The sequence below is a fragment of the Emys orbicularis genome, chromosome 3 (genome assembly GCF_028017835.1).
Source record: "Emys orbicularis isolate rEmyOrb1 chromosome 3, rEmyOrb1.hap1, whole genome shotgun sequence".
NCBI classification, from domain to species: Eukaryota; Metazoa; Chordata; order Testudines; family Emydidae; genus Emys; species Emys orbicularis.
In genome coordinates, this window is record NC_088685.1 from 141,830,268 (window position 1) to 141,856,634 (window position 26,367).

The 26,367-nt window shown below is 42.4% G+C and overlaps 1 protein-coding gene across 1 annotated transcript in view; it reads left to right on the forward strand.

Moving 5' to 3' along the window:
- WDR64 (WD repeat domain 64) overlaps positions 1-26,367 on the forward strand; it is a 145,030-nt gene that overhangs the window by 102,663 nt on the left and 16,000 nt on the right. The window contains exons 15-25 of the mRNA XM_065401461.1: positions 2,521-2,703; positions 4,728-4,858; positions 14,141-14,225; positions 14,379-14,456; positions 16,201-16,237; positions 17,472-17,623; positions 18,346-18,451; positions 20,665-20,726; positions 21,749-21,858; positions 22,938-23,126; positions 25,134-25,233. Coding sequence (XP_065257533.1) covers positions 2,521-2,703; positions 4,728-4,858; positions 14,141-14,225; positions 14,379-14,456; positions 16,201-16,237; positions 17,472-17,623; positions 18,346-18,451; positions 20,665-20,726; positions 21,749-21,858; positions 22,938-23,126; positions 25,134-25,233 — 1,233 coding nt within the window. The remainder of the gene's footprint in view (positions 1-2,520; positions 2,704-4,727; positions 4,859-14,140; positions 14,226-14,378; positions 14,457-16,200; positions 16,238-17,471; positions 17,624-18,345; positions 18,452-20,664; positions 20,727-21,748; positions 21,859-22,937; positions 23,127-25,133; positions 25,234-26,367) is intronic.

Genomic DNA, 26,367 nt, shown 5'->3' on the forward strand with positions numbered 1-26,367 from the left:
GCTTCCTCTTGAGTTGCTGCAGTGCAGCTCTCTGGCCCCATTAGCAATCAGCTTAAATAGCTTACAGACTAACAAGAAAATAGCTAGAAGCAAATTTGAGGCTACTTTTGTTCTTGCATATTTCTATTTATAGTGATACCCTTTGCCCAAGCCCCTACACAGGAGAGAGTACTACACGCTAGGTAGTTGGTGAGACAGACGTTGGTCCAATAAAAGACATTACCTCACCCAACTTCTCTCTCTCTCTTCATAATTTGACACAGACATAGCCCACTCTGCCACAATGCACTCATACAATCAAGTTACATAATCATCATCCCAATACATACAACTATAGGATTGCATACCGAACATAAACTCTTAGGCATAGCAAGGTCATGGACAAAAGAGCAGTTTTCTGACTGCATCTAGATGAAATTTCTGTAACAAAAAGTTATACATTGCGGTTATGGCATGAAAATAAGCATTTATGCAGCCTTCTTTATCCCTCTGAATGTTGCTCTGTAAAGCAGTGTATGGAGCTGCTTTACAAATTAACGTACTATAAAACTTGAAATGATCAGTTCATTGAATTTGCTATTTATGGTTAATTAAAAAAACTCTAAATTTAATTTACTAACAGCTTAGTTAAATGTAGCCACATGAGCCATTCCTCCCAAACATTACTGTGAACCAAATTTAAATCTGAAAGGTGCTAAATAACGCTGCCTAGTAGATTTACATGTTTTACGGTAATTTTTTTTCCAAATTGTTCTTGTTCAATATATTGAAATGGTTTAAAAAAACAACACCCCTCTTCCGCATTGATTAATCTTAGCATGTAATGCCTCTATGAAAAGAGTATTAAACCCTAGCTACATTTTAAATAACATTGAGTCTGTCCTAAAGCCAAAAAGTAGGGACATTGAAGTTAAGGCAGGAAGCTAAGTATTGGAGTTTGTTTCATATGCGGAGAACCTGTTAAGAGAACCCCCATTAGCAACTAGACACAATGGGCAAGGATCAAAGACTCCGTTTCAGCCTTAATCCTACATTTCCTTAGGTTGAACCAAAATGCTTGTTGTCTTCATGCAAGTGGGATGGCCGCCATCTTTGCTATCACACCAGAGATTGAACTTGGGACCTCTAAAGCTAAATGTATGAGCTGCTACAACTTGAGCTAAAGAGCCAAGAGGTTGTAGCATGGAGTGTACAAGATTCATATAGTCTGTGAATCAGCATTGAGGGGGACCTGTAATGCACTTTGACCAGTGGGGTACATATGTGAATTGATACTATGTTGTGACCGGGGTCCCAGGGGAGCCATCTGAGGTCACTCAATTAGGGTGAACTGCAAAGAATGGGCCAGACAATTCCCAAAGCTGGTGGATATTCCAATACTTAGATTTACCAAGCCAGCACAAAACAGCTTCTGTAATACCTCACTGGTTACCCAGAAGCCCACAACACAGTTCCCTTAAAGTAACCCAGCCTCAGGCCTCCACCCAGACACCCAAGTCAAATATGATGAGGATTACTGAAAATCCTATTCATCATATAAAAAAGTTCTATCAATCCCAAAGGATCGGACACATTACCTCCCAGGTTAATGAATATTCCAGATCCACCCAAATACACGCTTACAGCCAATTCTTATTAACTAAACTAACATTTATTTAAAAAAAGAAAAGAGAGGGAATATTGGTTAAAAGATCAGTATACATACAGACATGACTACAATCTTGAGATTCAGATTCATAGCAGAGACGGTGAGCTTTGTAGTTGCAAAGAGTTTTTTCAGAAATATTTCATAGGTTATAGTCCAATGTTTATATTCAGGGTGGTCCAGTCAGGACTGGGATCTCAGTCCTTATGGCTTAGGCTTCCCCTGCATGAAGCCTCAAGCAGATCTGAGATAAAAAGGATTGGGACCCAAGGGTCTTTTATACAGTTTTCTAGAAGCCACTTGACCATACAGTCCTGGGTGAACAATACGCTTTTGATGTAACCTTCTGTTTCCCAAACCTCACTGGTAATTAACTACATGGATTAACATAAGATAATTTATCCATTAGGCAGTCTATCACAAACTTTAAAGAGACAGATAGACAATGACATTATTGCATTCAAGATTAATCTAAATGTTAATATTCCCTTTTGATCTCTGAGTCAATAGCTATAGTGACAGAGAGGAACTGTCTGTTTACATGGCTAATTATTAAACAAGATATAAGTAAACACACAATTAGTATCACCTCTAATTCTCTAACAATACAGGTTTTCACTTCAAAGTTCTAGCCTATCTAGCAGGGAGTGGCCCTAATTACAATTTGCATACTTTCCTAACATGACTTTAAAGTTTGGCTCTTGGTCATTTAGCATGCAAGCTGCTTAACCCTTTCTGGCCATGTGTCATACTTTGTATAAGATCCATTGCAATGATACAACAGTGGTAGCAACAATGGTTTGCATGGTCATATTTTAATCAGATAACGTCACATATTTATTTTTGTCTTTTGGTTAAATGGATCATTTTACTAGGGTAATGAAGGTGAACCTCATCTGACTGTTACATGGGAGCTCCCTGAGGCTGTGTCACTTATTCTGCAAGAGAATCCAGTTATGTCTCTATGGCTGAAACCCAATGCCAGGAAAACAAATGGATTTTTTCCAGATGTTCAGCTGTCGTCTGACACAGGTCCTAAGAGAAATAACGAAACCCAGGTGAGAACACTTCTTAAATTTTTGCATTGTTTACCTAAGATAAGCAAGTGAGTAAGAGATTTAGATGCAGTATGAGAGGCAAATATTCCAAACTTTCCACTGCATTGAAATCCAAACATATTTTATTTCAGGGGGTGACCATTTCTATGAGATTCAGTTGCATGACACCCACTGATATTAATCATTGTTGTGATTAAATATATAAGCATTGCTGTGACAATAGGCCCCTGATTATTATTGTACAAGTTGAAAATAGTAAATTGAGATTTTTGGATGGACAGCTCTGTAGCAGTGAAAAGGACTTCATAAATCTTAATGAATGAATCCTCCCAACAACAAAGAAAGGAAGAGTTTAACATATTTTGGCTATCTTCGATGTGGAGAAACTGAGACGCATCCAAGATCAAACAGTAAGTCTGTGACAGACCTAGGGCTAGAAACCGGATCTCTTGATTTCTAGCTCTGTGATCTAGCCACCTGTCTCCAAACACTGCCTCCCACTCTAAATGACATGGCCATGGTGACATGAGTTACCTGTATACTTCTCATGAAATGAGGCACATTTAACACAGGCTTGCCAAATCCCTCTCGCTAGGGCAAATAGTTTTCCAGGTGATTGTGACCAATGTTACTGACCTCTGTAGAATCAGCTTTCACTAATTTTTTTAAGTACCAGTATGTTTCTAGCCCCAGTGGTTGTGAAGAAAAATGTAGTGAGTCACTTGTAGCTACTACTGCTGCGTGGTGAGAACAACTGCTTCTCAGACGCGTTCAGGCCTGACTCTCTGTGAGCGCTACTCGTTCTACCTCAATTCAGAGTGTGGAGGAGCCGCGTCAGTGGGATCAACTGAATCCTGTAGGCGCCATTCTTCCTTACCATGGGCCAAAGGGGAAAGGGGTGAAGATCACCAGTTCCCACACCTCCTTGCTGCCAGTTCCAGAGGAGTCCTGCTGTGCCCTTCGCAATGTCCTGATGTGTCTGGGCTCCTCCTCATTTTATTTTGTTTTGTCTCCTGTCTCCCATCAGGCTTGGTGGAACAGAAGATATCCCTTTCCATCTCAGAGGGGCCATGCATGCCAGCAGCTCTAGGGCTCCATCCCCTGAGCAAATGGCTGAATATCTGCCAGAGTGGTGCTTTAACTACTGTATATTCCATTCTAATATCACAAGAACAAGGGGACACTCAGTGAAACAGAAAGGTGGCAAGTTCAAGACTGAAAAAAGGAAATACTCTTTCACACAATGTGTGGCTAGACTGTGGAATTTATTGTCACAGGAAGTTGTTGAGGCCAAGAATTTAGCAAGATTCTAAGAGGGATTGGATGTCTCTATGAATAACAAGAATCCTCTGAGTTATAATAGTTGATGCCAACAGAAAATATCACTGAAAGGAATATAAAACTTCCTGCTTCAGGGGTTAAACCAATCTCAAAATATTAAGGCTTAGGATGAGATTTTTTTGTGAGGGCAGATTATGCCACAACTGCCTACTTTGATTTTTCACCTTCCTCTGAATCATTTGGTGCTGGCCAGTGCTGGAGACAGGATAGTGGACTAGATAGTCCATGGCTCTGATACAGTAGTTCAATTCCTGTGTAATACAATGCGCTGTGCAGTTGCTCTTGCTGTTAATTTCATTTGGATGTTTGTGATGTGTTAATGTACTAAGCATTGTTAACAACTTACACCAAACCATTAACACAGTACAATGCTTAATAGATACAGAGTGTCTCAGTTCAAGTATGTTTGGGCTGGTATTAATGTATGGTGCAAACAGTGTAACACAAAGGGGAAGAAGAATGATCCTGTGTGTAAAGCATAGAGTTGAGGGCCTGGGTCTGCTTAGGTCTTTGGATGGAAGGCAACATAAGAATGGCAAATGTTATAATGTATAACTTTAATAAAATGCATTAAGTTTACAACAATGTACAATGTCATTTTCTGTACATAACACGTGTTAAAAACATTTCACTATCAAATGTCATGTCCTTCTTAGTAAAAGTCTTCTTTATGCTTTCTTTAGAATTTACCACTGGGTGAAGAAATGAAGTGCTTTGATGTGTTAAAAGTAGAAGGATACAGTTTGATAGCTACTGGAAATGCACATGGTGCAATAACCTTGTGGGATTTTGAATCTGCCACTGTCAGATACTTGTAAGTAATACTTTGGTAAAAGATATGGCAATATCGTGGACAATTCCTATGGAATTAAGTTAAACCTTATTGAATTAAGTTTAAGTATTTTGGGGGTACATTGTATTGAAAATACAAATGTTAATGTACACCTCTACCCCGATATAACGCTGTCCTCGGGAGCCAAAAAATCTTACCGCGTTATAGGTGAAACCGTGTTATATCGAACTTGCTTTGATCCACCGGAGTGCGCAGCCCCTCCCCCCCGGAGTGCTGCTTTACCACATTATATCTGAATTCGTGTTATATCGGGTCGCGTTATATCGGGGTAGAGGTGTACTATTGTATTGTATGGAACTTCTTTAGAGGAAGAACAAGATTAGTGCAATCTCTGGAAGATATTAGGACTTCAAAGGACTTCTATGGATAATGCATTTGAAATTGGGGTGAGGGAAATGCAAATGTTAAACCTGGAATCCATCCTTTTGAAGCTGAACTTTGAGCAGAGACCTATTAGCTGGCTGATTTACCTATTCACAGCAGGAGCCATGGAAGCACCCTAAAAGTGTGTGTGTGGGGGGACAGAGGTGCCCTAACCATGACCCTGCTCCTGTACTGTCTCTTCCCCCTGAGGCCCCACCCCCCATTTGATCCTTTCCTCCTCCTCCTCCCCCTCTCTGTCGCTCGCCCTTACAGGTCGGCTGGTAAAAAGTGGGAGGACCATGGTTCCCTGCCCCCCACCCCATTCCAACACCCCGATTCACTGTTTCCTCAAAGAACCAAACTGGATATGTGAATGACTCACAAAGTCATGGGTTGTTCTCATTCTGAGCAGAGTGTGGTGAATTTGAAACCACAGGGAAATCCCTGGTTGGGTTTTGAAGGACTACTTCTGCCAGAGCCCATGTTGGAGTGAGTGATCTCTGTAAGGAGGTGAGACAATGATTAAGTGAATTTACCTCCTGTAAAATGGCAAGGGCCTAAGTATATTTAATCGTGTATTTAATGGATCATATCATATATATATATATATATATACACTTGCATACTAGCTAGCCATATATATAAGCAAGTGCATAGTCAATATAAATGTAGGGCTAGTTTTGTTCAGACCTTTGAATAATCTTTTTTATGGAAGATTGCACAACCTGATATGGATGTGAGGTTCCAAGGATGATGTAACAGTGAGAGGTTACGATGACACAGCCAAATATAATCAGGGTAAACAAAGAAAGTCTCCAAAATCCCTACCAAATATTAAAATTGACGGTTTTATTGTTGCAAATAAATAAATAAACAAGTTATTTATTTTAGGCTATAAATGTGGAATCTTATATTTGGTCATAGAACTTTATTCATTATTATGTAATGAATCAGAGGAGAAGGATGTTGATAAAAGTATGGTAGCATCTTGGGTATAAAAGAGTGTATGGAGACTAAGTCTTTGCCTTGGTTATGTACACCTTGTCTGTACATGCATCCAAATCATTGGCCTGACATACCTCAACTGATCACTGGGTTGTGGCACTTTGTACCTATGCTGAAATAAACCTGTTCCTTGCATCTGAACTCTGGAGTTAGTAGTGGTTTTGTCTGCTACAGTAGTTGTCTGCTTTGCTAGGTTCATAAGGTAATCTGTGTGTCTGGTTGGTGGTCCTGAAAACATTCTTACAATCTCTGGCAAGCTTATTAGTATGTGTGTAGATTCTTCTATTGTTTTACATATATTTGTTTGTCATGTTTTTATCTGAAGAATAAAATGTGCTTGCTTAGAAAGACCTTTGGTAGCTTATAAACTGGTAGCAATTACGCTGTGTACCATCTCTGAGGCGAGAAGTGAAACAGGTCTGCTTAGGCAGACTATCTTCCGCTGGAATAACATAGTGAAGGCATTGAATTGGTCAGCCTGGAAATACACAGTCAGGTCGGAGAGAGATGCGGGTCCCCATGCAAGAAAGGCAACAGCAAGGGACCTGGAAGTCTGACAGTGAACCACCCCTGAACCACTAAGGGGGAAATACAGGTGTAGCTGCCCTGAACTGTGACACTCGTCGTGGAGACATTTTGATTTACAGTGCACCCATACAGCCCTAACAAGAAGTGACATTTTTGATGAACACGACCTTTTACCCTACTATCAAAGGATTGATTGAGAAGGATTTAAAGTAGCAACATATTTAGCAACACACATACTTAGCATTTCCTCCAGTCCACTCCAAAATAATCTGCTCAACTAATCCTACCACAGCAGGTGGGATTAGTTGACTATATTATTTAGGAGTGGACTGGAGAAGGTATTTCTAAGCAAGTGATGTAATCAGAAATTAGCATTAACATCACTGAGCAGTGGTGGTAAGGGAAATTCTACCACGGTAAATTATTCAGTCCTTTACCATTAGCCTTTGGCATTGTAACTAGCCTGTTTAAAGTGGTGAGAGGTTATAGAGCTATCCCAATTTTGGAAGTGTTCAGCATTGTGTGGGCATCTGGAAGGAGCTGATACTACTGCTGCCATTGGGAGATCCTATTACTGCTCTTTTATTGTTCATTTTCTAAGGCTGTTGTAGTGGTGATTCTGCCCCTTACTTTGTCTTCTGTAGGATGGGGGGAGGATTCAGAGTTTGTTTGGTTCAGTTAATCATCCAAAATTATTTGGGTTATCCAAACTTTGGGACACTGCCCCCACAACCATGTGAAATGGTCTAACAACATCAAGTGAGAGATGGGCAAGCACCGGTTCTTAGATGATGCTTCCAACAGGCCTGAGCACCTCTCTCTCAGCTTGTTATCTTTGCCACAATTCCTCTTCCACCCTCCAAAAAAATCAAGCTGAGGCGGCAGCTTTTGTGGGTGGATAGGCAAACTGCCCATCCATTCTTCAGCAGTGGGACCCTAAGTATTCATTAGACCATGCTGGGGTTGCTGCTCCTGGCCCAAGGATGGGGATTTCCATAAAATATGGTGCACTCTGCTACAACCTCGCCCTGGACATCTTACATGGTAAAAGGTCCAGGAGCAGTGGCTATAGCATGATTTGTTGGAGCATTTCCTTATCCTGTTGAAGAAGGGTGGGGAGGCTGGCTGTCTATCCCCCAGAAGATCCCTTAGTCCTGAATTTTGGAGAGGTAGTGGTATCGCCAACTGCTGTGTGAGGGAGTTCGCTCATCATGGGTGCCCCCTTATGGCTGGGCATGGGCGTAGAGTCTCCTCTTTTCCTGGTATATCCTGCCAACAGCTGCTCTAGCCCAGTGATGACCTGGGCTATATAAAGAGTCCAGCAATGGAGAGCCCTATAGTCAGGCAAGGGGTTCCATGCCCCCTCTGCATCAAGGTCTAGTAATCTTGAGCCTTCTGGCTTCAGGGCTTCTCTCATCTAGAGTCCCCATATCAGGGGTAAGCTTTCTGCCTCCTGCCATGCCTAGGAGCTGTTAGGGAAACCTGAGCCCACCCTCTCTACAAGTTCCCAATGCAGAGCCCAGCAGCTGATAGCTAAGTTCTGCACCCAGAAGTGCAATGCTTCTGTTTCCCTGGGTCATTCCTACCAGTCCCCTCTTCCCCAGCACATACAAACAAGGCATTAAACAACTGAAATCAAAGGTAAAGCTTCAGACCTGAGTGCCATGAGCCCCTTCTCTGTGGGTTTGGTGAAGTCACCACCACCAGAGGCCTCAGGCGATAGGACATCCTGTAGGGCTGCTTCTCAGGACCTGAGAATGTACATCAACTCACTTCCACTGTTTACCCTCCTACTGACCTGGTCTGTTCTCCTTTTGAGCTCCTCCTCCAAGCCATGCATGCTTTGCACCTTCTCAACCCCTTCCTTACTGGTGTGGTTTTGTATACACCATCACATCATGCAAAGAAGTAAAGAGATAGCAGGCCAGGCAGTCACCTTCTCATGAGCTGGGACTAGGACAAAGCCAGCTGGCTGCCCTTTGAAGATGACCGAAGTGGAGCAGTAGAAAGCCCCCTCATCTCCAGATGACATGATAAAGGAAGACCACACCTTTTTGCATGAAGATGCCAAGTGTGGATGGACGTGAGTGGGCAGATGGTGGGAATGGCTGGAACTCCCTTCATTTCTTCTGGAGGAGAATCCTTTACTGAATTCCTCCAGACATCAGTGGTTTGGCTTTGAAAAAAGAGAAGGTTTGGAGAGGTTTGCTACAGTATTGATCATCACTACTTTGCCAATATCTAGCTGTAGTAGGAGAGCTCTTCTCCCTTTCATCTGAGTGGCTGCTGGTCTACTCTCTGACCTTCATGCTGGTTCCCAGAGCTACTAATATGGTGCTTGTTTTAGATTCCATATTTGTTTTCCCTTCACCTGTCTTTTGGTGGTGCTTCTCTCCGGAAGGCTTGTATCTTGCTACAGTGGCAGACGACAGACTCCTGAGGATCTGGGATTTGGAACTAAGAACTCCAGTGGCATTTGCACCTATGACCAATGGCCTGTGCTGCGTCTACTTCCCACATGGTGGGTTTATTCCCACAGGGACGAGAGATGGCCACATCCAGTTCTGGAGTGCCCCCAAGGTCCTCTCATCACTTAAGCACTTGTGCCGTAAAGCTCTCCATACCTTCCTAACAACGTACCAGGTCCTAGCACTACCCATTCCCAAGAAAATGAAAGAGTTAGTCACCTACAGGACCTTTTTAAACCCTGTGTAGTACATGGGGTCCAAAGAAACCTGGAGCTGGCTGGCTTCCTTTCTTCCTTCCAAACTTTGTTCTGGAACAGAGGAGCAGCTGGGGTTATAAAATGGTCACAAAGACCCACTACGCTCTATGGTTCTAGTACAAGAAGGATTTTTGTTCCTCTGTTTGGGGCTGTATCTTTGACCATGTAGGTTATTTTAAAACCATTTTATAACCCCAACTGTATTTTGGTGGTGCTCCTCTTGATCCTCACAGTTTGTCTTTTAAATATTTCTCATTTTTGTGCCCAAATTTGACAAAGAGAAATCCCTTCAAAACACCTTCTTCCCTAATTAACTGCTCCAAAAATTTGTCATTAAAAATACCACTATTATCACCCCTCAAGCCTCCAGAAACTCTGACGTTATGGGGGCGGGGAAAACACAAAGACCCTGAGAGTTCCCTCAATCAGTGTTGTTCTACACCTTCCCATATCTTGCCCACCAGGGATTGGCAGGATGGTCTAGTGATCATTCTGTGTATGGTCCCAACTTTCTAGCAGCACAAATCTGATCTCCCCCTAAGAATTGTCACATGCCACTGAACAGTTTTGTCTAGCTCTAGTAAACTCATTTAATAAGCTTGTAAGTATTTACCTTGAAAACTACACTCTGGCTTAGAAGAAGCTATTAGAACTGGGCACATTAATAAATGTGCCAAACATTCTAAATAAAAAATGGGATTCTGGTGATATTTTTCATCTTCATCAGTTTCTCTTTTGGACAAAATGCCAACACTAAAACTTCAACAAAATTTTATATTTAAAAAAAAATGGTTTTGAAATTGTGGGTGAAATTCCACTTTTTCCTCCCTTCACTTTTTTCCCCAAAAGGGGTGAGGGAGAAATGAAAGGGGAATAAATGATTTAACTACAGCTCTGCTTCTCCCTCCCCTTGCAGGGGTAGAGCGGTTAGTATGGCCACATGGAAGAGAGAGGAAGGGGAAATGTTGGAAGAAAATAGGGCATTGTACCCATGATTCACATGACTGGACTGAATGCCAAGATGATGGCAATTTTCTGGTTAAGTTAACGTATTTTTCTTAAATGCTGAGTCTTGGGGGACTGAAAGATTTTTTTTCCCCCCCAACTGCGCCATTCCATCAGCTTCCAGGCTCTTAGTTCAGTACCTGGTGGGGATGCTTACAATGGCACAACATACACTAAGCCTGCTCTGAGGGTTTAAAAGAAAAGTGTGGACTTTTCTAAAGATGTCAAGCCAGAATAATTCATGAACAATAAACTGACTTTGCAACATTATATGTGGCTTCTTACATGTAACATAAGCCCCAGAAACAAAAATTGTTTAATTCTTAAGAGTTTATGTATTTGTCTATAACTTTTCCTAACAATCACTGTAATAAACATAAAAAGTGTTGAAGTGTGTGACAAATCCTGTACAAACCTCTTTATTTCCAGGGATAAAACTTATCAGGCTGGTCAAAATGCTATTGCTCAAGTATCTGGAGTCAATGCTGTGCTATTCCTTTTCCGGAGTGCTTTCTTTTCCAGGTAACTGAATTGCATGCACTGCATTATGAATTTTGCTCTGTTAAATTGGCATAATTTTCCCACCACTCTTTTACCCCAGGATAACCTAGAGCTGAATTGAGCTGGATTAATTGGATTTGATTAATCCAGTTACAAACCCAAGTGGGCGCTTAGCTTTCCCATTTCTTCATCGAAGGGTACGTCTACACTTACCTCCGGGTCCGACGGCAGGCAATCGATGTTCTGGGATCGATCCCGGAAGTGCTCGCCGTCGACGCCGGTACTCCAGCTCAGCGAGAGGAGTACGCGGCATCGACGGGGGAGCCTTCCTGCCGCGTCTGGACCCGCGGTAAGTTCGGACTAAGGTACTTCGAATTCAGCTACGTTATTAACGTAGCTGAATTTGCGTACCTTAGTCCGAAGTGGGGGGGTAGTGTGGACCAGGCCAGTGTCTCCTTACATGTTGATCTTTAGGTGTGAGATGCCCTCTCTATACCACTTCACTAAGCCCCCCCACCCTCCTTATTCAAAAGCCTCCTAAGCCTCACTCCTGCTCCATAAGAAGTTAATATAACAAATTTATTTAAAACCCTAAATTGCTCCCTCTTCTGATTTTTTTTTTTCCCCAGTGGCTCTTCCCTTCTTTTAAGTTGTCTTGTAGACTGCAAGCTCTTTGGAGCAGAGACAGTTTTTTATTGTTATTTGTACAAACCTCAAGTCAGGTTTTAACAAACAATAGTAGTGGCAGGCCAGTATTCCTCAAAAATTAATTTGGAATTCATGTATGCGGGACAGATGCTCAGTCACAAAGCCCATATGTCTAGAGCGGAGGGCTGAGCATGTGTGCGTTTTCACAAGCGCGCATTTTCCAATGTACGTTCATGGACACCTGGCAGCCTTGAGGACTTAATTTGGATTAAATACTTATGCAGTATTAAGGATTTAAGCAATTAAGCAGCTTTATGCCCCCTTGAATCTGTAGAGTGATTTGTGGTCTTGTGTCATTTTAAATCCTTAAAGCATCTTGCACACTTACTACACCTAAATGTGCCATAATCATTTAATAAATGTTAATCAGACTTTCAGTCTTAAACAATAACATTTGGCCCTTTCTTTTCAAAGAGACCCAGGTAAATTAAATTAAATGCAGTGATTAGGTTTCACAGTTTGCATTTTTTTATGTCAGGAAATATTCTGACTATTGAAAGGTGAGGCTCTTGCAATGACATTGAATCATACATGTTTTGCATAGGTTGTATTTTCTATTATTGTTTCTGATTAAATGGAAGTTTATTACTATTACACACACAAAAAGTAAATTAAAAGAACATTTGCTAAGCTTGCAAAGTGAAGCACCCCAAGGCTAGGAAATGCCAGAATTAAGGAGGCACCTTTGCGCATATGCATTATGATCGTCTTTAATTACATGATCACATATCACTTGTTCCACGGGATCCCTGCCTCATTCAGTGCACAGGATGGATGGAAGGATTCCCTAGTTTGTTGTATCCCCATTGTTCAAAGTGTGGCCCGAGGCCTTATTTATTGCACACTATCAAACCCTGCTCTGAAGACAAGAATATTAATTTCCTCATGGATTTTTCTGTAGGGCTCATGAGTGTTTCACAGACATACATTTATTTTCATAACATTTCTGTGAAATGACAGGGTATTAATATTCCTATTTTCTGGGTGATAATTGATATACAAAAGGTCAAAAGTATCCACTAATTTTGGGTGTTCAATTTGAGACAACTAGCATCTGATTTTTCAGAGTCCTTAGCATTGTTATGTGTTCAAGGGACAGCTCCCATATTAATTTTGACTGCAACTTTGAGTGCTCAGCACTTCTGCAAATGAGACCCTACAGTCTCAAATTGGGCATCCAGAAAATTAGTGACCACCTGTGAAATGTTCAATTCAAGTGACTTGCCCAACATTACACAGGCAGGGATAGAATCCAATTATCTGGGGCAGCATTTAACTGCCTTAACTGTGAGACCCTCCTTTCTCTTTCTTGCAGTTCCCTGCCTCATTCGCTACACACCTTCTGACTTCTGCCACAGTCTCCTTCATTACACAACCCTGATCCACTCCTAGGACAAGTCCACCCATTGCACTGAATGAAGCAGGAGTGTTGTGTGTGTGTGTGGGGGGGGAAATAGCATGTGATCAAGTAATTAATGGCTGTATCAATGCATAAGCTCAGGGGAGCTGAACTAAGGTTGCACAGGCAACCTCATTTTTTAACTTTTGAGTGCTTCTTTTGCAACCTTAATGTTCTTTTAATGGTGTGTGTGTGTGTGTGTGTGTGTGTGTGTGTGTGTGTGTGTGTGTGTGAGAGAGAGAGAGATTTCCTAGGTTATTAAAAAGGGAAATCTGAAAAGGAGAAAATCCATCATGGAGCACCACAGTGACACCTGTGTGTGTGATATGCAGGGTTGGAGCCTTTAGATCCACAGCACAGACCTTTGCCACTTGAGCTAATGGAGTAACTGATAACAGTAGTAGGTTGTCATCCTCTGTGTGTGGATCCGCACTAGAGGGGGATGGGACATTTTGCCAGTGGGTTTCATAGATATTTGCTGACAGCAGAGGCATGGTGAGACTCAGAATCTTGGGTTCCATTCCAGGCTATGGAGTGGAGTGTGCACTGGTGGGCACAGATTCATCTGCCTGTTCCTCACAAGTGTAACCCCTTTTACCCTGTCCCCTCCAATCTCTCCTCTCCCAGTCTTCTCTTCCCCATCCCTAACATCTTATACCAATTGCTTTGCCCACAAATCCTAGTTCCACCCCTCTGCTCTCCTTATCTCAGCTTATCCTTATCTTAGCTCCCAGTCTGCTTGCCTAGCCAGCACCAGTCTCTCTCTTCCCACAACCCCACCCCCCAGGCTCTTGTCGTCTTTACTTACATACTTAGGTTACTTTCTAAAATTTTTGAAAACTTAGCCTACCTAGTGGAGACACTACTCCCCCCCCCCCCCCCCCCCCCGTCCCCCCAATAGCACTGGCTAATATTAACTATAGATCTCTAACATAATCTCTGAGAATGTCAGTAGTCACCCATATTTTATTATGTGCCATCAACCATATCTCTGGATTGTTTTCCTTAGTCTCTCCTCCTCCACCACTTCATCCCTTGTAAGTGATATGACAGCCACACAGGGTGCAGAAGGCAGCCACTTTAGTCTAAACAAGGTATGTTGGCTGCTTTGGTTTCCACTTCATCCAAGCTAAATTTCTATATAGCAGCTAAAAAAAACCCAGAGAAGCCAGTGGTTTGAGAAGATCAATGTTCTGCCATGCAGAGGCCCCATGCTCCACAGATGTCTGATTCATTTTGCTTCCCAGACTAGAGGGCAAGCACAGCACAAAGATGGAAATGAAGATGGGATTTGGGAGTCTACGCCATTCAGCAGCTTGCTGCTGGTATGTGGAGCGACTGATATCAAAGGTTTTGTAGGATGCATATCACCAGCATTTCCTGCTTTGATGGGGAATGGTACAGGGCACAAAATGGGAAAATTGGGATTCTCTAGAATGAAATGTGAACTCTGAAGCCACATCTGTATGGTAGGAAAACTAACAAGGGTGCTATGAATAACTCTGGGATATTTAAAGTACTTCCTTGTAAGGGCTGAAGCAATATTTTTGAAATCTACCAGGTAGATTTCAGTATATAGATAAGAATATTTTCATTAGAGCTAACTTGGTGATTTTGTGGTAGTTTGTCCTGCCTTTTCCTGCCAGAGGAATAGTGCCAGAGCTGCAGAGCCTGGAAGGAAGAGATACAATGTGGAAGAAAGCGGGGAAGAAATTGTCAGATCAGGACCCAGAAGTTTTAAAAAATTTGCTACAGTCTCATAATTTTTCTCAGGCTCTGTTTTTCTCAACACCATAGATACGTTTTTAAATTCCCAAATTGGCATATGCATAATTTTGATCCACACACTCGAGTGAAGCCATTGAGGTACTAAAAATAGAGAAATGGCAACAGGTTGTGGTTGTCAAGTGTGTCCCAAGGAGTTAGCACGTGAAGATACACAGGCCAGTACATATTTACTAGACTGAGGAGGCTTGTCGTCTTCATCTATAACCTCTAAGCACCCTATGCTTCCTAGTCTTCCTAGTCCTGACTTATTGAAATCTTCCACTCCCTCCTACAGATCCTGCCTAACAACCGGGCCCACCCCACCATAGCCCTTGGAGACCCTTCAGTGGGTCCACATCTCTGTACAGTAGAACCTCAGAATTACAAACACGTCGGAAATGGCTGTTGTTCGTAACTCTGAAATGTTCATAACTGAACAAAATGTTATGGTTGCTCTTTCAAAAGTTTACAACTGAACATTGACTCAATACAGCTTTGAAACTTTACTATGAAGAAGAAAAATGTTGCTTTCCCATTATTTTATTTTTTTAGTAGTTTATGTTTAACACAGTACAGTACTGTGTTTATTTATTTATTGTCTCTGCTGCTGCGTAATTGCGTACTGTCAGTTTGTAACTCTGGTGTTCATAACTCTGAGGTTCTACTGTAGTTGACAGAGTGACCCATATAGATGGACACGAAATGAAGATTGGAGGCAACCCACTTGTCCAACACCTCCAACCATGTGGTTGAGGCCATGTGAAAGTACTGATTTTAGAGTGAAAAGCCACACACATAATTCCAACAGGACTTTGTATTAGGAGTGAGGTTAAAATACAGTTGAAAGCAGTGCTTGAGAGAAGCAGCAGACAGAATTTGGCTGAAGTCTTCAAAAAGAGGCGTTTGTTTGCTGAAATGGGGCTACATGTGGGTAAGCTTTGCAACTTTGCTATTTTACCCATTTTTGCTCAAGGCAATGACAAGAACTAGTGAGGAGATCTGCAAAGGCACCTAACTCCCATTCATCTGTGCTTTTGGAAAATCCCCCCCATGGATTTATATTCTGTGTGTTTGTCCATTCATTATCCCAGAAAGGAATTAACTTAGTGTAGACCCTTCTTGGAAGCTGGGATAATATAAGTGAGAAGTTCCACATAAGCCTCTGAGGGAATTAGTTCATTCCTTAAATAACGACAATCTAGAGAACTGTTTCTCTGGGCATGTCAAGGTCCCGTACTGTGTGTATGCTCTTCTGCTTTCAATTTTCTGGCTCAATTTCTGTTTTATAAATCTTGTTTTTAGGAAGATGTAAACAATGGAGAGTCTTCAGCAACAGTAGGTATGGAATGTGTTGCTCTTTATACTAGAAGATTTCTTGGGTGGTTGGGGAGGATAGGGTGTTTAAACCTGGGGGAAGAAAAGCCCATTTTTCAAGCTGTCTGCCTGTTGTCAGAGAGACTTTAAGGAGATGTTTGAAGGTATCAACTAAAGCGTATAGGAATCCCAGCTGCTCATCCACTTGTGTGGGGTTCTGCAGGGATCTGTTTCATCAGTGCTGGTGTTCAATGTGCATGGAAGGCAGCTGGGGCAGATAATGAGAGACTGGGGGTGGAAATATCAAAAGCATGCAGATGACACAGCTAGGAGTCTTTCCTTGAATCTGGACAGCAAATTGTGTTCCCCAGTGGCAGGCCAAGCATGGGATTGCAGCAGCATCCAAATAGAATGGAATTGACGATGAAACCGGAAGTTGGCTACAGTCACTATTGATGGTCCTGCTAGTCAGGTGTCCCTGTCAACAGAACGGACACTGAGTTATTTCACACAGGCCACTGGTGACACTCAGTACCCACATGGGTCAGGTTTGAGCTAGTGACCTAGAGGTAAAAGCAAATGGACCCTTAAAATAAAGCTCTTGGTTCACGCACATATCTTTAGAAATAGAGAACAAAGGGGGGAAATATAGAAGGCCAAAATGTCAAGTGCTTAGGAGACAAACGAGCTTTGCATAGGGATTGTTGGTAGTTTTGAGAAGGATGGAATTCTCTCCCTGAGTCTGCAGAATATCAGCAGCACCACTCCCTAGGCTACATCTGCAGCCTCAGGGCTGAGCTAGTGGCCACTGCCACAACTCTGCACTTCTACTCCCTGGAAGACTCTGATCAGTGAATCTGCACTTTCGCAGGTCCCCTGGTCATATCCCTTCCCTGCCCCCACAGTTAGAGATGCAGCAGAACGCTGCTGTGAGGCACACAAGGGGAGCACAGGCCCTCTATGCAGCCTCTCTGAAATCTGCCCCCATGCCGTGAAAAGGGCTCTTCGCACCTGTGCAGGAATGGTGCAGTTTGGCACAGGAAGTGTCACGAGAATACTTCCTAAACAATGTGTCTCCAAGTTCTCCCAATGGCTCCTTGCTAGTATTTATGAAATATTTTCAAAGGGGCCTTTGTTTTATAATGAAGTTTTCTTTTGTCAAAGTTAATGTTTTTCTTAGCATTATGCCATTGCTTTGTGTTCAAAGAAAGAACTGTAAGAACTATGGCAAGAAGATAATGGGGTCAATTATATTCCAGAAGGGGAAGGGACAACAAACGAGAAGGATGTGCAACCCTCTGACACCAAAAAATCAGCCTCTGGCTTCTCCAGAATCATAGCTGGACATACATGCTCACCAATACTGGCATCTGCTCATGAAAATGGCTGTGTCTATCTATGGACTATTGGGGTAACGTATTTGACTGTATTTTTGGATGGGGTTGGGGGTGAAAGAAGAAAATGCTCCACATGTTCAGCATCCTGCTCTCACCTAACATATGAAGTTATAGGAGTTTTTTTTCCCACTGATCATTATTTCTATTAACACAATTTAGTGCTGCTTTAACAGCTGTAGCAAAGGGAAAGAGAAAGGGGAACAGGAGGAAAATCATGGCTTAGAATAATTGTAGTGACAACTGTCTGAAAAGGTATGTAACTCCCTTGGGGTCCATCCTTTATCCACCTCCTCTGCCTTTTGAGACAGTGTGATGGGCAAAGCAGAGTCTGCTGCTCCACTTATCAGAGGAAATCTGCTCTGTTAACTGACTCTTTCTTTGAAAAATAATGTAGCAATAATGGGCTGTGTACCTGTATAAATGAGTAGAGGGTCAGGTATGACTTGCATGTTGTGCAATCCGGTTGACGTCAATATGGGTTTTAAGACATATTATTAAAAGGTTTTAGGGACTTCAGCGGTTTTAATTAACTGTGATATTGAACCCACCAGGTATAATAAAGCAGCTCAATGTACGTTATTGGTATAAAATCTGACTAATATGGTTTGCTATTTACTTAATGCATGAAAAATCAAAGCAACAGAAAAGATTGCATCATGTTAACACGATAAAATTTCTGTTGCTTTGACTTTTGTGTGGATAAAGTATAGAGGAAAGCAGACTTTGTTTGTTTTAGGGAGATTTACTGAGAGAAGTTTTGCCCTTCACAAAGCATCCTGCAATTCCTCTGACTGCTCTGTGCACCGATATCTCTGCTAAAATGCTTTTAGCAGCCACCAAGGGTAAGTGATCGCTTCTCAATCACAGTTCTCCTGACTCTTTGTAGCGGTTGAAAAAGATTATCGTAAAAACATGCTGGGAATGTGGCAATGAAGGGCCAAAGCAAAACTGCATTAAAAATCAAGGACAGGGGAGTCTTCGGGAGTAAGGAATGCAGGTTAAAGCCAGAAGCTAACAACACTGCCAGTATGGAGGCTACTTTCAAGAGCAGTGTGTTATATTTTCTTTACACAAAGAACTCCCATATACTTACCATCTAAATTCCCTCATTTTAGACTAAGGGCAAAGATTAACAATAAGAATAAGCAAAAGTCCCACATGCTCCATAACCGGCTGCCACAACTAAAAGCAAATTGACTGCTGTTGTTGCACACAGACAGAGGTAGTTCGTGGACAGTGAAAAGCTCAGTATACAACAATGACTTCTGTTTCATAATACACAGCAATGTGAGGGGAAAAAGCATTACTGGTGCCTCTGCCGTCAGCCCTTTCTCTGATCGTTAATTTAATGTTTAGTGAACCTCAAAAGTTTGAAGGTGGCTTTCATTTGGCAAAATATGCAAAAGTTTGGTTGCTTATCTGAAGCTTATCTAAACCTCTTCAAACTTTGTGACTCTTTGTGTCTTCAAACTTGCCCTGAAAATCTTCTTTGTCTCCATCTATCTCATGAGACATCAGGTACTTACATTTCTGTTCCTGCTGGAAATCCCATGAGAACAGAGTTTCTCACAGTAATTCCACACTTCCTGTCTGCTGCTGGGCAAAAGTGAGATGGAAAAAGCTTTTCCAGGCCTTTCAGAACGTAACAATGGTTTGAGGTTGACACCAAGGTTGCATTGCATTGCATTGCAACAGGGGTATGAATGGGGTAGCTTGTGTGGACATGGCCACCCTAGTTGTACTCTAGCTAGCTTGCTAAAAATAGATGTGAAGACTCCATGGCGTGGACTTCAGCACTAGCCAGGCAAACAAATGTGCACCCAGGGAGGTCAGGTGGGTTTTTGCAACTCATGCTGAAGTCCACACCTGTGGCATCCTCACTTCTATTTTTGCTGTGCCAGCTAGAGTACAGCTGGCATAGGTATGTCTACATGAGCTTCAAACCATACCCCTGGTTGCAATGTAGACATACCCTAAAAATGGACAGAGGTTCAAGGGAAAGCTTTCTCTCTAATCAACTATCTCATATTGCACAGTACAGCAAGGAGTTTTTTGACTGTTCATAGAGGAGTATTCCATGCTACTGTCATACCACCTTTCTCCTGCATTTGATGCTTTCCCCTTTTGGTCACCTGCTTGCATGTTACTGGCTGCAGATTCTAAGTGGCTGCATGAGGTTTTCCTACCAGTTCTGCTCAGTGTGAGTCCTGCACTCCCCTCCCTTCTCCCCACTGCTAACACCCATTGCTATATTGCCTGGATAGCTTCTGTTAGCCCACCTGCTGCTATCTCCTCCTTCTCCCCTCTCATCCTTCCCCACTAGGGCTGCCCACATTTCTCTCTGCCCAAGTGTACAGTTCTAGAGACTAGGTCTGCCACAGGTGGCTGTTGTGACTACCCAGAAGCCTCCTAGTGGGAGAGCAACAAAGGGGAGATTTCAATGGTGATGGAGGAACTGGAACATGGGAAGAAAACTGGAGCAAGGAGCAGTGGAGGGACACTATATCAAGGTAAATGTTCCCATTTCAGTAGTCAGTCTCCCTCATCTTGGACTGTGTATCCCACATGAGCGCACTAGAAAGGCATGAGTTATTTTCTTTGTCATTATGCATGTGATTAATCAAACTCTGCCCAGTTTGTCTTTTTAAAATGAAAAATGTCACCCCTATGAAACTCCCTCATGTTTGGTCTATGCAGTAGCTAACTCTGCTTAGTGGGTGACCGTCTTTGTGCATTTGTAATTCTTTAAAATTCTTAGATGCTTTTAACAAACAGTTAAATCTATGCTGTTAATGTGATATTCTTCATAAATAGGCTGGAGATCAGTATTTCATTGTAACATATGGACTAACATTTTCTCCTTTGTTTGCTAATGAAATAGTTAAGTGACATTTACATTATCCTAAAAACTAACTTTCAATGCCCAGACCCTTGGCTTCCTTCTACCTTGTCTTTACCCAGGACACTTGGTAGCATATCTAGCAACAGAGGGCACTTAAAAAGAGGTTTGAACCTCTTTTGAAATGATTCTGTTTGTGTTTTTTTTTAAACACAGAGGGGCATATTATGCGCTGGAATACTGGTTCATTCCTAGAAGATCCACAAGATGAAAATAAGGTGAGAATGAAAAATCATTTTTCCACCTGAATAACTTGCCATTCACATATGACAGGTAGAAAAAAATGGAATCATACTTCACAATCCTGAGACCAGTTCAGTCCACTTTCTTCCCATCTACAAATAGTAAGCCTAAATGTTTGGTCTGAATTGTCTATTTCAGACTAAGAACAACATTAAGAACAAGAGTAAAATGTTCCTGGCATAACTCGATTGTGTTCAGTGGAGTTACACTAGGGATGAATTTAGCCTAGTGTCTTCGTGCACACTGCCTTCAGCTTGTTTTATCATAACCTCAGAGGTGAAAGTAAGCCGGTACAGTGTACCGCCAAGAGCCGGTACGCCGTGCCGGACCTGACTGGCTTCCCCAGGCTGGCAATTTAAAGGGCCCGGGGCTCCCTGCAGCGGCCAGAGCCCAGGGCCCTTTAAATCACTGCCGGAGTCCTGCCGCCGCTACCCGGGGCTCAGGCAGCGGAGCTCGGGCGGCGCTTTAAAAGGCCGGGGTTCCCCGCAGCGGCAGGAGCCCCTGCCCTTTAAATCCCCATGGGAGCCGTGCTGCCGCTACCCCGGGGCTACGGCAGCCAGGCTCGGGTGGCGCTTTAAAGGGCTGGGGTTCCAGCCGCTGCGGGGAGCCCCGGGCCCTTTAAATCACGGCCGGAGCCCTGCTGCCACTACCCTTTAAATCTCCCCTGAGTCCCGAGGCTCCCAGCTGCCTCTGCAGCTGGTAGCTCCAGGGGTAATTTAAAGGCCCTGGGGATCCCAGCCACAACCAGAGCCCCAGGGCTTTAAATCTTGATTTAAAGGCCCCGCCTCTTCCGGTTGAGGCTCTGCCCCGCCCAGGACTCAGGTATACCGGTAAGTCCTTAACTTACTTTCACCCCTGTAACCTCACTTCTTTAGAGTCTGAATACAGCCTGCTTCGTAAGGACACTGTGGTGGTAACAATGTTAGAGTGCATAGCAGACTGAAATGTGGCCAGCAATGGTTTTTGTTTGGTTGGTTTTTTGCTTTCCTCCCCTCAGCAAATAAAGCAGCAGCTCTACTGGCGAGCTCATTCCACCAAAGTGGTCAGCCTATTCTACGAGGAGGAGAAAAACCTGGTAGTGACAGCCTCTGTGGATGGTTCTGTCAGGTACAAACATGGCTAACGTTTGTTATTGATTTAGCCTATGGATTCTCTTTTCCCAGAGCTCCCCTTTTTGCCTGACTTTTGTCTAGCTCAGAACTGAAATAATTATAGATATCTGTTTTGGTGAGGAAAAAATCAGTTCTGCATGTGCACAGCTTAGCTTTAGACATAATACATCTGCTCTTTCTCCCCCCACCCCAGGGGTCGCTGGCTGGAGGATTCTCTGCGACTTGAAGTCTTTAAATCATGATTTGGGGACTTCAACAGCTGAGTCAAGGGAGAGAATTATTCCAGGAGTGGGTGGGTCAGCTTTTGTGGCCTGCATCATGCGGGAGGTCAGACTAGATGATCATAATGGTCCCTTCTGACCTTGAAGTCTGAGTCTATGAGGTCTCAGATACTTTTTTTTTTTTTTTTAGTTTGAACCCCACCACTCTCACAAAATGTGCAGAGATGGACAACCAAGTTTTTCTTCCAATTGTGTGAAATTGAGCACATAAAGAAAGGCCCTATCATTCTGGAAATGAGCTCCTTTTTGGATCCCATTTTAACTTTGTGCGGGTGCTTGTCAAATTAATTTTGCCCTATATGTGATATCTTGCAGATTAAACCATTGCAATTTCCTGGCTAAAGAACAATGTTTTATAGCCCCTTATGCAGTTTTTGCTTAACAAAAAAGTAAACTTCAAGTTTCTGAAACAAATTAACAAATCCAAGAAATTTGACTTCTAAAAATCTGTTTGATGGCGGCATCTCTCTACAGAGACAGTTGAGGTTGTTTGAAGTGCTTTAACTCTTCATTTCCATACTTTCACATTTTAAAATTTAATTTTAGCCTTGGCACTGAATGTCTTGGTTTTTAATTATTATTTTTTATAATTATAACATCTTCTAAGGTTTTTCTACCCTTAATTTACTTAATTTGCTATGTACTCTCAACCTTAACTCTGATATTGTCTTATAACTAGTCTACTACACTGGTCAGGGGTTACTGAATTACATAATATTGTTCTAAAGGCACTTCACTTTCTTTCAGTTTCTAAATTTACCCACTTTTTCCATCTCTTCTTCTGCACCTCTAGGCTCTGGCATGCACCAAATGGACACTATGTTGGTTATTTCGGACAGCGCAGGGTGTTTGAATTATCAGAATCCAGTGATTTGATTTTGCCCTGTGATGTTAATGAATTTCCCGTTATAATCAAGGAAGACAGCAAGTACATGGAAAAGAAGCAGAAGTTTGAATATCCTCTAATACTGGACAGGAAGAAGTAAGCTCATAAACACTTATTTACACGTGCATTGGGGACTATGAACAAACACATCACACTTTTAGAAAATCTTTCATCTGAGGATGTGTACTTTGAAAACAAGTTTTACAATACTCCGTGAGTTAGACTGTATCCCCATTTTACAGAGGAGTAAACTAAGGCACAGGGTTAAGTGACTTACTCAAAGTCATATAGCAAGCGGCAGAGCCAGGACTGGAGCCCTGGAATTCTAACTACTAATTCTCTGCTGTGATAATTAGATAATCACTAAAGTTAATCAGAATGTATGTATTTAGATATTTTTCTCACATCTTAGCTCATACACTCTTGTTAAGTTTGGGAAATTGTTTCCCTCTTACCCTCGCAAGCTGACTGAACCTTCTAAAAAACAAATAGTTTCAAGATAAAACTTTTTCTTACCTGATCTCAACACAAAGATGAAGCCTTCTAAAAGTTAAAGCAAAACCAGCTTAACTGTTGAGGAATGGGGGTATAGAATAAAAATGCATTTTTCCTGTATTTTCTGGTGTGTGCGCTCATAATTCAAAGCTGGGAGCTTCATGAATGTTATGTAACCACTGGTGAGGGATGAGTTACAGGTCCCTGTCTGTGGCAATCCACAGAGGATGTGAGTATGTCTCAGCCAAGCTTCAGTACTTTAGGTCAAACTGTAGCAGCTCATACTTTTAACTCTGGTTCAACCCCCAGTGTATTGGCTGAGATAGTGACTGTTGCATGTGCAGAAATCAAATACTGAAGCTAGAAGTTTAAAAGTTGGCCCAAATGTAGGCTTTGGCAAGGAAGGAAAGCAGTTCAAGTTGGACAAAAATTACTTAGACTTTTTAAGTGATGAACACTTAAATGATATGTCTGGTGTGCAGTACAGCATCCTAGTCATTTTTTGGGTTGCCTTTTTGCCAAAGCATTTTTGGGAATGCTTCAGTATTAATGACCATAATCATTTAGGCTTTGTCTACACTAGCACTTTTGTCAGTAAAACTTTTGTTGGTCAGGGGTGTGAAAGAAACACACCCCGACTGACCTAAGTTTCACTGACAAAAGCACTGGTGTGGACAGTGCTCTGTTGGCAGGAAAGGCTCTCCTGCGGACACAGCTAATGCCACTTGTTGGGGATGGTTTTAATTATGCTGACAGGAGAGCAGCTACCAGGGAGACCTTACAGCGGCACAGCTGTAGTAGTACAGCTATGCTGCTGTAAGGTCCGAAGTGTAGGGCTGTATCCTGCTAACACTTAGCAGTAAGCATAATTCTTCCCAGGGTGAGTGGTCCTACTGAAGTCAGTTCAGTAACTCATGAATAAAGAACTATGCCTGGCAATATTGACAGGATTGGGCCCTTAGGCTGTGTTGAATACAGGGCGCCTCAGCCGATGCCTTTGCAGTTAAAGATGTGTTAATTAAAGCCTGCTGAGTTAAGGAAGCTTCACTTAAGGATGCCTTTCTCAAGAGGAAGAGGCCCAGGGAGGACAGTCTTAAGCAGCCTTGGTTGCCAGATTACTGGTAGCCCAAAGGGCCCGGGGTCAGAGCCCAGAGAAGTGGGAGAGCCTGGAGCTCCCCTTCCCACAATCCCCTTGGCAGTCAGGAGTTGCAGCCATAACCGCTAGGCCATGCTCCCCAAGAGAGGACCATTACCCATGCCTAGAACCTGGCATACTGTCACTATGTTCTAGATGGAAAGTAATGTTGAGTCATTATGTTACAGTGAATTGGAGTTTAGTCTTGATAATTACTGATCCATACATAAACATACCAGCCTGAAGATGGCAAATACATAGTGAAAGAAAATTAATCCCACTTGGATTGGTGAAGTGTTAATTAAGTAACATCTCATGATGTTTATCAAGCACCTACATTAAATTTTATTCTGCCAAGATACAGAATGAATTATAATTCAAAGTAATTGTATTTCTAAGCTAATTGTGTGATACTGCATGCTGCCCTCTGTTTATCGACATCAGGTTTTTTCCTTCCTATCTCTTGTGAACAGGTGGAAATCATTGACCAAATCATCCTTACTTTCAAAAAAGCCTAGACCCTTTGAAGTGGATCAGGATTTCAAGTTTTTCAAAGCTCTAGCTTCTCCTAAGGTAGGTGAAGAGACATGATCAGTTTGTATTTCTTTTATGCAACACTCTGGTAGATGTTTACATTTGGAAAATAGCCCAAAACAAATGTCGAAGGCCTGTTCTGTAGAAAAGGATAGAAATAATCAAAGGGGTTTGTGCAAACTGTTGGGTTTCAATTCACATGGCTTCACACTTCCAAGTACCAAATCTGAGTGATACTCGGTTGAACTTTCCTAGTTTGTATCAAAACCACATAAAACATGGTTCCAGTGCAAACCCTGTGAAATTTGAAGTTTTATAGGGTTTTGATACAAACTAGGGAAGTTCAACTGAGTGCAAACCCTGGGGCACATGGATCCGTGTTCACATCGCACTCCCCATCAGTATTCGGCCCAGGGAAACTAATGATCCAACCAGTGGCCCAAATTCGGTGATAAATCTTGGTCACATGCCACCTGAGGCACGTTGCACATACACTAAGGAGAAGTTCAACCCTAAATATCACAGATTTGCTTGAAAGGTAGGGGAGAATGCTGGCAAATCTCTTGTTATGTCTGGTCTTCGCTTCAAGGTTTTAATTAAATCTAAAATCTGGAAAGTTCTGTGTCAGTTTAAATTTCACTGTGAACATTTTGCACAGCTCTAGCAGAGTGGAAGTGCATTATACATGCTCCTCTATCTGGCTTGGTACATGGCACCTTTGGGTCAGATTGTCTCCTCTCCCTGCAAGGTGTACTGGAAAGGCAAAAAACAAAAAGAGCCAGTCCAGTGAGAACAAGTGGCCTTTTGCTATGTGAGCTTCTCTCTACTCCTCCATGAAGTGGCATTCCTGTCCTTCAATGACAGAATGGCTGAGAGAAGCAAGCTAGGGTGTGGACTTCCTGCTATCCTCCTGAAATTCCTGATATTGTGTCCCCATCTGTACAGTCAGCCATTATCTTAATGTAGCCAACAGAACTGATATAATTATCTACCAGAGCTGCTTCTGGCAGACCAAAAATCTTTCTGGCAACTACGGCAGCAGAATGCAAGAGTCCCATGGTCCCAAGGCAGATTGTCTGGGACAAGACATCACTGTTGTTCATGGTCAGCTACTCCACTCTTCCTGCCCCTTGTGTAATAAGGATGGGGTGAGGATGATATGCTCCTCTTTGA